The 10,629-nt window shown below is 61.6% G+C and overlaps 1 protein-coding gene across 1 annotated transcript in view; it reads left to right on the forward strand.

Moving 5' to 3' along the window:
* SLC4A9 (solute carrier family 4, sodium bicarbonate cotransporter, member 9) overlaps positions 1-10,629 on the forward strand; it is a 15,687-nt gene that overhangs the window by 3,569 nt on the left and 1,489 nt on the right. Inside the window, exons 6-19 of the mRNA XM_009322291.1 lie at positions 1,185-1,272; positions 1,570-1,724; positions 2,355-2,471; positions 2,684-2,858; positions 3,154-3,287; positions 3,402-3,673; positions 4,330-4,385; positions 4,482-4,652; positions 4,761-4,874; positions 5,514-5,675; positions 5,851-6,029; positions 6,273-6,345; positions 9,400-9,468; positions 10,364-10,537. Of these exons, the coding sequence (XP_009320566.1) occupies positions 1,185-1,272; positions 1,570-1,724; positions 2,355-2,471; positions 2,684-2,858; positions 3,154-3,287; positions 3,402-3,673; positions 4,330-4,385; positions 4,482-4,652; positions 4,761-4,874; positions 5,514-5,675; positions 5,851-6,029; positions 6,273-6,345; positions 9,400-9,468; positions 10,364-10,537 (1,939 nt within the window). The remainder of the gene's footprint in view (positions 1-1,184; positions 1,273-1,569; positions 1,725-2,354; positions 2,472-2,683; positions 2,859-3,153; positions 3,288-3,401; positions 3,674-4,329; positions 4,386-4,481; positions 4,653-4,760; positions 4,875-5,513; positions 5,676-5,850; positions 6,030-6,272; positions 6,346-9,399; positions 9,469-10,363; positions 10,538-10,629) is intronic.

Raw genomic sequence — 10,629 nt, forward strand, 5'->3', positions numbered from 1 at the left:
AGGAGGGACATTGCCACCTCCTGGTCACTCTGCCCAGAGCACCCGTCCTCCAGGAGCTGGGTGGAGCAGGACATCCATCCACCTCCTGTTCTCTCCTTGGTGGGAGATGGGTGGCAGGTCCCCAGGGAGTGCCCACGGGTCTTGAGGGGCTCACGACAGCCCTTTGCCCTGTATTTTCCTCCCCAAAACAGGAGGGGAAGGAGAGCTTGTCCCTACCCATCCCTTTGCCTGTGGTGCCATTCCCTTTGCCGGCCGCCCCAGGCTGTCCCATGGCCGCAGCCACCGTCTCGGGGCCATCTCCCACCCAGATTCGTCTCTAGGATCTTAAAGTTTTCCCATTGCCTTGACGAAGATGCCTGGGTGAAAGCAATCCCAGGTGGTTACCGTCATCTCCCGACCCCTCGGAGCAGGCTCCAGGAGGCCTCCAGCACTGATGCCCCACGTCAGGGCTGCAGCAGGTTCTGTCGAGCCACCTTCAGCCCCGCTCATGCTGCCGGAGGAGTTTCCCTACCCCCTCTCTAGAGGTTTGCTCGGGGATCACTGGAACCACTCCACAGCCTTGGGGTACCAGGACTGTAACCGTTTTTGCCAGTTTTGGAAAGGAGTGGACAGCTTGGTTAAATAGTTGGATGGGCTGTCCCTCTGGAGACCTTATTATTTTGCAGCACCCTCTGAGGTGTGGGATTTTAGCCATATTTCTTCAAGGGCGCTGAGCCCTCTTTCCAATCTCCTCCCATGTCACCATAGTCCTATCAAACCTGCTGCCCGTGCAGCTGGCAGCCTCTCCTTCTGGATGCTAATGCTCCTGCATCCTGCCTGCGAGCAACTTTCCCATGAGCATGACCCCACAGGCAGCCCCAGCCGAGGATGTCTCCTCCTCTGCCCCAAAGACCTGTCCCGTCCCCCCCTGCTCCCAGCCCGGGTTTCTGCAGACCCTGTGATCCAGCCGGGGTCCTGGTGGCCCATGGTCTCCTGTGGGGTTTCCATGCAGCGGGCAGCAGACACGTGTCTTGTCTTCTGCCCCCGACCCCCCGCTTAGGGTGGCCGCCCCTTAGGGTGGCAGCAGCCCCCCAAGCCTGTCCAGCCGCCATCCCCAGCATCCCCGCAGCACCATGGTCTCCCCCGGGAGAAGCATCCCCCGGCGAGGAGAGGGCTGCTCAGGAGATGTGCTGTCTTGCCCGCAGGTTCCTCTTCATTCTGCTGGGTCCCCGAGCTGAAGTGAAAGCCTACCATGAGGTTGGCAGGGCCATGGCCACGCTGCTGACTGATGAGGTGAGCCTGGTGCAGCACCCGTGGGTGGGATGGGCCTGGGATGAGGCCTAGGCTGAGGAGACCGGGGCTCCTCTCCTCTGCAGGCTGCAGTGGGGGAGGCAGAGGATGGGGTGAGCTGGTGGCCTCCCTTGCCCAGGGTAAGAAAACAAAGGTTTGGGGTGGGTCTGTAGGATGTAGGTGCACCCGTGGCACTGAAGTGGATGGGTGCCTTTCTCGGTGATGACTGCAGGCTGTGAGGAAGGCTCTGAGTGGCTGAATGCAGGGACATGGTGGCTAATCCACGGCATCTCCCCCCAGCTCTTCCAAAGGGTTGCCCGACAGGCTGAGCACCGAGAGGACCTCATCGCAGGGATGGAGGCGTTCCTGGATGAGCTGACTGTGCTTCCTCCCAGGAAATGGGACCCCAGTGCCCGAATTCCTCCACCGAGCTGTCTGCTGTCTCCGCACAGGAGGTAGGCTGGAGGGAGGGCGCCCGCAGCCTCTGCCAGCCCCTCTGCAGGGTCCCAGGTGGAGACCTCTGCCTGTGACATTGAAATCTCCATCTCCATGGGGATGAAGCAACCCAGGAGACAACCTTTGCCAGTAAGGTCCTCCCAGCCAAGCCCCTCTGCAGCTCTGGCTGATGACCACAGCTCTGCTCCCTGCTGCTGTTAGTTCTGCTGTCCCACTTGGCAGGGGATGGCAAAACCACCCCGCGTGCCCTTCAGGCAAGAGCTGCTGGGAATGCCGGGTTTCAGCACTCGGATGTGAAACTCATCCTCCGAGCAGGACACCTCCGGCTCTGCCCAGCTCCTCCACCAAAAACAGTCCCACTAGGGCTGGCTCCAGGGCTTGCTGGAGGAGATCATGGCTGGGTTGGAAGGGACCTTTGAAGATCATCTAGTCCAACCCCTCCATCTCTCCTCCTCCTCCTGATCTTTCTCCTCCTCCTCATTATCAGGGGATACATGAGGTCCCCCCAGCCCTGCTTGCACCCCTGTCCCCTCTCCATCCTCCCTGTCCCCTCATAGTGTCCCCTAGACGCAGCTGGGTCCTGAGGGCTCCAACCTGAAGCCTGTCATCTCAGGCTCTGTCTGCCACAGGACCGCCATGCACCCGCCGGATCGGCAGTCCCACGGCAACGGGGACACGGCAGCAGCTGGGGACAGAGCCGGCCTGGGGCACCCGTGCTCCAGGGAGGAGCTGGAGAGGACGGGCAGGTGGGTGCCTGGAAGGACGAGGGTGGTGGGAGGTGCAGTGGGATGCAGTATTCGGGGCAGGGCATTGGCTCTCCCCAACACATGGGGCCACCACATCCAAACCACTCTGGGCTGGTGTCTCCTGGGGAAGGGACCGTCCCCTGCCTTGCAGCTCTCTCAGGGGTGATGGCCGCTGCGGGGGGCTGCTCTGAGATCTCCCTCCACTGCCCCAGGCTTTTTGGGGGGCTGCTGCGAGACATCCGGAGGAAGGCGCCGTGGTACGGCAGCGACTTCTCCGACGCCCTGCACCCCCAGTGCCTCTCGGCAGTGCTCTACATCTACCTGGCGACGGTCACCAATGCCATCACCTTCGGGGGCATGCTGGGGGACGCGACCGCCAACATGCAGGTTGGTGCAGCCATGGGGTGCCCCGCACCAACCCCACTCCGCCCAGCCCGCGGGTCTCCTGGGTGCCCACCTCCCACCGGTGCCTGGGGAGCCAGCGGTGCCGCCGGGGCATCCTGAGCATCACCCCAGTCCTGTGTCCTTCCCTGGCCTCTGCAGTCCCCGAGCGCTGACCCTGCACCTTGCAGTGCAGGGAGGTGCAGGCAGCTGCCTGCAGCTGTGCTGCTGCGGGGGACAGGCCCGGGCCCCCCCTCCCTGCCACGTGCCTGGCGCCTGGCACCCCTCCCCTGCGTTTCAGGGCGTGCTGGAGAGCTTCCTGGGCACGGCCTTTGCTGGCTCCATCTTCTGCCTCTTTTCCGGCCAGCCCCTGACCATCCTGAGCAGCACCGGCCCCGTGCTGGTCTTCGAGCGCCTCCTCTTCTCCTTCAGCCAGTAAGTACCCTGCCAGGGACGGTTCCTCGGGCCACTGTCACCTGGCTGGGGCACGGGCCACCATCACGCCAGGCGGGTGTTGTTGTTGAGGCTTTGGGTCACACTTCCCACCAGGGACCACAGCCTGGACTACCTGGAGTTTCGCCTCTGGATTGGGCTCTGGGTGGCCTTTTTTGGCATGGTCTTGGTGGCCACCGAGGCCAGCCACCTGGTGCGGTACTTCACCCGCTTCACCGAGGAAGGCTTCTGCGCCCTCATCAGCTTGATATTCATCTACGACTCCCTGAAGAAGATGCTGAGCCTGGCAGACGCCTTTCCCATCAACTGGCAGTACCGGCTGGACAACGTCACCTCCTACAGCTGCGTCTGTAACTTGTCCAGCCCCGGTGAGCCCAAGCAGCCACGCTGCTGCCCTGGGACTCCACTGGGACCCTGCCACCGGCTAGATGGGGGAAGACGCTGGAGAGGAGGCTGCTCAATCCCATCCTCGCCTGCCCGACCACATCGGCACCTTCCTCCACTCCCCTCCATCCCGTGTATCCATCCGTCCCTGCCTCCTGGCACTGCCCAGGCACCGGGCAAGGCAGCGCCGGGAGCAAGGAGACCTTTGGTCCGGCTCCCGTGGCTCTGGGATGGGGATGCCAGGGGCTGGAGGTGGGCACCAGGGTGGGTTTACAGTGCTGTTTCTAGCCTGGTCTGTAAATCAGAGGGTGTTTCCTGCGGCCTGAAGACGTGTCCACACTGATCCTGCAAATGGGACCCACACCATGTACCAAAAGCATCCGTGTTGGGCACAGCCTGGGGCTGATGGTGCCTCTGAGTGGCTGGTGCTTCCGAGCCAAGCCCTTCGCAGGGGTGTCCCCCCTTGATGTTCCCTTGGCACCAGCCGATGCCGGGGCCTCAGGGGTCCCATGGGGCCCCATCCAGCACCCTGAGCCCTTGGGGAGAGCCTGGGGAGCTGCCCCGATGGCAGCACGGTCCCAGTCATCCTTGAAGGAGCATCCCCATGGTCCTGGCACCCTGACGCCCCATCCCCTTGCAGGTCACAGCTCTGCACGGAACGACACGATGCTCCCCTCGCCCCTGGTTCCCCAGCAGGTACAGCCCGGGCTCCCGGGCAGGTGGGCGAGGGGCTGGGGTGGGCCTGAGGTGTCTGTGCGTGACCCCTCCTCACTGCCTGCCCTGTCCCCGCAGCCTGCTGCCGCCCCAGCTGGGCTGAGCAGGACCCAGTGCCTGGGTCGAGGTGGGCACCTCCTAGGGACCAGCTGCCAGTATGTGCCCGATGTCACCCTCGTCTCCTTCCTGCTCTTCGGGGGCACCTTCCTCTCCTGCACCGCGCTCAAGCGCCGCTACTTCCCTGCAGGGGTGAGCATCCTTCGGCCACACTGGTGGCATGGCCACCCATCCTGGGTGCCACCCATCCTGGCAGCACCCCGCCCTGGCCAGCCCAGGCCAAGCCCTCTCCATCTGCAGGTGCGGAAGCTGGTGAGCGACTTCGCCATCATCCTGGCCATCCTCGGCTCCTGCGCCATTGACGCCACCCTGGGTTTGGAGACCCCCAAGCTCCTCGTCCCCAGCGAGCTGAAGGTGCCAGCGGGGTGGGCATGGCGCTGTCGGGGCGTGGGTCTGTGCCCCCCACAGTGGCCATCCCACCGTGCTGCTGCTGTCCTTCCCACTGCCGGGTCCAGCCCTATAGAGATGCGGGCTGCACCCCAGCAAACAAGAAGGGGTTGAACCACAGCTGATCCCATGCTCTGTAAACAACCTGGCTCGGGCCTGGACTAACCACGTCACGGTACAGCTCATGCTGGAGCGAGAGCCACAAGCTCAAGTCCAGGCTTGGGCTCCCCGCCCTGGGTGTGGAGCGGGGCTGGCATCACCTCAGAGCAGCCCATACTCGCCGCCACCTCCTTGGGCTTGCCATCATCAACGCCCAGTGCCACCTCTTCCACCCACTCCTGGGGGCACGTGCCCGGCTCCCGGCTTGTGGTGCCCAGGAGCAACCTCCTGCTCCGCCACAGCCAGTGTGTCCCTGTGGGGGGCTGGTGGGTCACGTTGCCCAGGAGCATCCCCAGGATGAGAGGATGCTCCTCCTCTCCCCAGGTGGAGCATCCCTGGGTACCCACAGGGCTCCAGCCTGGGCGCCTGGGGCTGGTCCCGTCCCCCAGCTGCACCGCAGACCTCACAGGCGGGTAGCGGCTGCCATGACCCTTCTGCTTTCCACAGCCCACGAACCCAGCACGGGGCTGGATTGTCTTCCCCTTTGGAGCCAACCCGTGGTGGGTCTGCCTGGTGTCAGCGGTGCCTGCCGTCCTTGTCACCATCCTCATTTTCATGGACCAGCAGATCACGGCCGTCATCCTTAACCGCAGGGAGTACAAGCTGCAGGTGAGCGGGGGACAGGGGCCAACAGGGAGGGCCCAGGTCCCGGCTGGACCCTATGGGCCAAGGAGGCAGCCAGGGGAGGGCGGCACACGGAACCAGCTGGCAAGGTGGCCAGACCTCCCTCTGATGCTGCCAGGGAGAGGGCTCGCCCCCAGCACCACTGCCTCTCCCGTTGCAGAAAGGAGCAGGCTTTCACCTGGACCTCCTCTGTGTCTCCCTCCTGATGGTCGTCACCTCCGCCACCGGCCTCCCCTGGTACGTCTCGGCTACTGTCATCTCCCTGGCACACATGGAGAGCCTGAGGAAGGAGAGCGCAACCTCGGCCCCCGGCGAGCACCCCGAGTTCCTGGGCATCAGGTACGCAATGAGCCCGGACCCCGCTCCGAGGGACCCCCTGCCTGTGGCTGCAGAGCCGGGGGGCAGGGACGTGCACATGCTGACCCAGCTTTGGGGCTGCTTGTGTCTCCCTGGGGATGCCACCGGTCCCCGTGGCCATCAAAGCTGAAAAGATCAGAGACCCCGGGGGCCGGGAGGGCAGGCGGGGGCTGTGGGCTCCCAAGGGACCCCGGGCACCCATGACACCTGCTCTGCTGCCCACAGGGAGCAGAGGCTGACTGGCCTGGCTGTCTTCATCCTGACGGGGGTCTCCGTCTTCATGGCACCCGTTCTCAAGGTAGGGAGCCTGGCTGCTGGGTTTGGCCTCTTTTCCAAGGCAGGGGAGTGGCCGTATCCTGCAAGGCTGGGGGGTTTCTAACCCCACCGTCCGTCGTCCCATCGATCCATCACGGGAAGCCTGGCCGGCACATAGGGAGCTGCGTGCTGCGTGGGAAGGGGCTGGGCAAAGGGTTTGGCTTGAGCACTGCAGGGCAGCCGGCACACCAGCGCACTGCTGCCCCAAGTCAGCTGGCCAGCCTCCCTGTGGGCATCGGGGTCTCCTGTGGTCCCCAAACACACCCCTCCACACTGCCACATGGGGGGCCGAGACTGGCTGGGGTTGGGTCTACTGCTGCCACATTAGGCAGAGCCCCCCCAGTGTACCCTGGCCGCATCTGGACTACGTGGGGGCAGGCAGGAGGTTCCTTTTCCTCCACCTCTGTCCTCATCTCTGAGGATGGCCTTGTAAAGCCTTTGATACGGTCCCCACAACATTCTCACCTCCAAATTGGAAAGATATGGGACTGAACATGAGCCGGCTGAACATGAGCCGGCAGTGTGCCCAGGTGGCCAAGAAGGCCAATGGCATCCTGGCCTGTATCAGAAATGGTGTGGCCAGCAGGAGTAGGGAAGTGATCGTGCCCCTGTACTCGGCACTGGTGAGGCCGCACCTCGAATACTGTGTTCAGTTTTGGGCCCCTCACTACAAGAAGGACGTTGAGGTGCTGGAGCGTGTCCAGAGAAGGGCAACGAGGCTGGTGAGGGGTCTGGAGAACAAGTCTGATGAGGAGCGGCTGAGGGAGCTGGGGTTGTTTAGCCTGGAGAAAAGGAGGCTGAGGGGAGACCTCATCGCTCTCTACAACTACCTGAAAGGAGGCTGTAGCGAGGTGGGGGTCGGTCTCTTCTCCCAAGTAACTGGCGAAAGGACGAGAGGAAATGGCCTCAAGTTGTGCCAGGGGAGGTTTAGACTGGACATGAGGAAAAATTTCTTTCCTGAAAGAGTGGTTAAACATTGGAGATTTGATCTGTATTAGGAAAAACTTATTCACCGAAAGGGTTGTCAAGCATTGGAACCGGCTGCCCAGGGAAGTGGTGGAGTCACCATCCCTGGAGGTATTTAAAAGACGTGTAGATGAGGCGCTGAGGGACATGGTTTAGTGGGCATGGGGGTGTTGGGTTGACGGTTGGACCCGATGATCTTAGAGGCCTTTTCCAACCTTAATGATTCTATGATGCACAATAGCATGATTAAGGAAGAGTGAAGTTGATTCTCTTCTTTACACATCAGATTGCACCTCACTTCTTGTCATGAGATTTGTATTATCAGCGCTAGTGGTAATATAAAGAAAAAAAGACTATGTTTTGCTTTAAAATCCTCCCCCCATTTTTTTTCTTTTTTCAAATAGGAGAAAAGTCCACTCAGAATAAGAATATATATAACTGAGAGGGAAGGAAACATTATGGGTGGGTGCAACCCCCAGTATCAATACAGGCTGGGGGGATGCACAGATTGAGAGCAGCCGTGTGGAGAAGGACTTGGGGGATACTGGTGGGTGACAGATGGGACATCAGCCGGCACTGTGCGCTTGCAGGCCAGAAAGCCAAGCGTCTCCTGGGCTGTATCACCAGCAGCGTGGCCAGCAGGGCGAGGGAGGGGATTGTCCCCCTCTGCTCTGCTCTCCTGAGACCCCCCTGGAGCACTGCGTCCAGCTCTGGGGTCCCCAGCACAAGACGGACACGGACCTGTGAGAGCGGGTCCAGAGGAGGCCACCGAAATGGTCCGAGGGCTGGGACAGCTCTGCTGTGGAGAGAGGCTGAGAGGGTCGGGGTTGTTCAGCCTGGAGAAGGGAAGGCTCTGGGGAGACCGTACTGCGGCCTTTCAGTGTGTAAAGGGGGCTTATAAGAAAAGACGGAGAGAGACTTTTTACCAGGGCCTGTCGTGACAGGACAAGGGACAACAGTTTTAAACTGAACGAGGGTAGATTTAGGTTGGACATGGGAAAGAAACGTTTTATGGTGAGGGTGGTGAGGCACCGGCACAGGTTGCCCAGAGGAGTACTGGATGCCCCATCACTGGGAGTGTTCACGGTCAGATTGGACGGGGCTCTGAGCAACCTGATCCAGTGGAAGATGTCCCTGCCCACGGCGGGGGGTTGGACTGGCTGGTGTGTGAAGGTCCCTTCCAACCCAAACCCTTCTGTGATTTTGTGGTGGAGAAAGTGGAGACCAAGCCTGCCTGGTCCTCCCTCTCCCTTTGCAGCGGGTGGTGAGATACAGGGGTGTCTGTGGGCTTTGGGAGCCTCCCCCAGCACAACTCTTCTTGCCTCCCCAGCCCCAGGATCAGTCTGGCTTGGTCCTTCACGCAAGGACCCATCTCTCCTTATAATCCCCCCCGCCACACCTGCGGCAGCCCCAGGACTAGCAGTTACCTCCTGCCTCGGGCGTGTGGATCAATGCTTCCTCTCAAACGGCCCTTGTGTGATGCCAGGGAAGCTGACCCAGCCCTGGGCAGTCCCCGTGTTCCTGGTGGAATCCATGGGGAGCAGCAAGGGACCCCCGTCTCCCTCCTTGCCTGCCCGGGCTTGGGAGAAAACCAAACCACGCTGAGCAACACAGAGGGCAGGAGCCAGTTTACGGTTGCAGAGGAGGGGGTAAAAAGGAAAGCAGTATGCCGAGGAAGCAGGACCCCCCCGGCATTTATAGATCCTGAGCCATAAGCCATACCTCCAAGTGGCTCGGCGTTGTGTTCTCCACCTCCAGCCTGGGTTGCTCCCACCATATGCTGGAAAACAGGGCAAGGAACTCGGCGCACGTTTCCCCCCTCTGAAGACCACGATGTCCCCACATAAGCGGCGTAGCCAGGAGCACATCCGGGCTTTAAAGCCCTCGAAGCCATACGATAAGCAGAAAGCCATGAAATTAAACCGGGCTGCTGGAAATTGAGGAAGCGAATGCTGCGGCCATGTGTGCAGGCTTTTATACAGAAGAGGATGCCCAGCGAGCGCAGCCCCTTCGGGGAATCGCGCCCCGCTGACCCCTCGCCCCGCTGACCCCTCGCCCTGCTGTTTTGCAGCACATCCCGATGCCGGTGCTGTACGGGGTCTTTCTGCACATGGGGGTGGCAGCGCTGAACAGCATCCAGGTGAGCGGGGGCTGCGCCGGGGGTGCTGGTGGGGACTGTTTTGGGGAGGGGGGGGTTTGCTTGATACCAGCTCTCACTGAGCAGCAGAGCCTGGATTTTAGCTCTGTGTGATGTGCAGCCTGGCACGGGTCTGTCCCGCCCCAGGCCCAGGACAAGGAGGGACAGAGGGACCTTTCTGGGGCAAAGGAAAGGGAAAGGGAGGTGTCTGGGATGCTGAGGAGCACCAGCGACTTCTGCACTGATGGATCAGGTGGTTTGGGAGAAGTGGAGGGACCAGTGGATAACCCAGACTTGCTCTCAAAGCCACAGGGACATCCCAATCTGGGAGCTCCAGGCAGAGCTGCTGGTCCTTTGGTCCTGGCATTGCCACTGATGTACCAGCTCTGTTCCTCTCCTGAGAAACCCACGGAGGGGAAAAAAAAATCCCCACTCCAGAAATAGCTGCCCCTTTTTTTCCTCTAAACAGTACATTTCCCTGGCAATTACCCTGCTCTGGATGGCAGGCTGGGAAACCCCCTCCCTCCATCCCTCTGCTTGGGGAATCCGGGGTTGCGCTCTGGCAAAGGCGCAGCAGTTTCCTGCATGCAGGGAGGGGAATCTAGGGCTTCTTATCTCTCAGTTAACCCTTTAAGACCAGCTTGAGTCCTTTCTAGATGTCTGCCTGGAAAGCGCTCCCCTGGCCTGGGGCGATGGTGGTACCAGGACCCCTGGTCTTGCACACAAACTCACCCACCCAGGCATCACGCTGGCGGCCAGCGCAGATGGCAGGAGGGCTGAACTGCAAAAACAATGGCAAAAACCCATCCCGCGAGCCCCGGTCCCAACAGGGGGCTGGGTGAGAGCCGCCTGAAAGCTGGAGTTGTGACACCCATCACGTGCCGTCCTCTCGCTACAGCTCACAGACCGCGTGCGGCTACTCCTGATGCCAGCCAAGCACCAGCCAGACCTTGCCTACCTCCGCCACGTGCCCCTGCGCCGCGTGCACCTCTTCACCGTCATCCAGCTGCTGTGCCTGGCCCTGCTCTGGGTCCTCAAGTCCACCATGGCTGCTATTATTTTCCCAGTGATGGTATGACATCCCTTTTAATCGGGCGGCGCTGCTTTGACGCCGGGCTGGGTGCTGCCCGCACGTGCCCTGAGCATCGCCGGAGCGCCGGCGCT

Source organism: Pygoscelis adeliae, unplaced genomic scaffold (assembly GCF_000699105.1).
Source record: "Pygoscelis adeliae isolate BGI_AS28 unplaced genomic scaffold, ASM69910v1 Scaffold514, whole genome shotgun sequence".
Lineage (NCBI taxonomy): Eukaryota > Metazoa > Chordata > Aves > Sphenisciformes > Spheniscidae > Pygoscelis > Pygoscelis adeliae.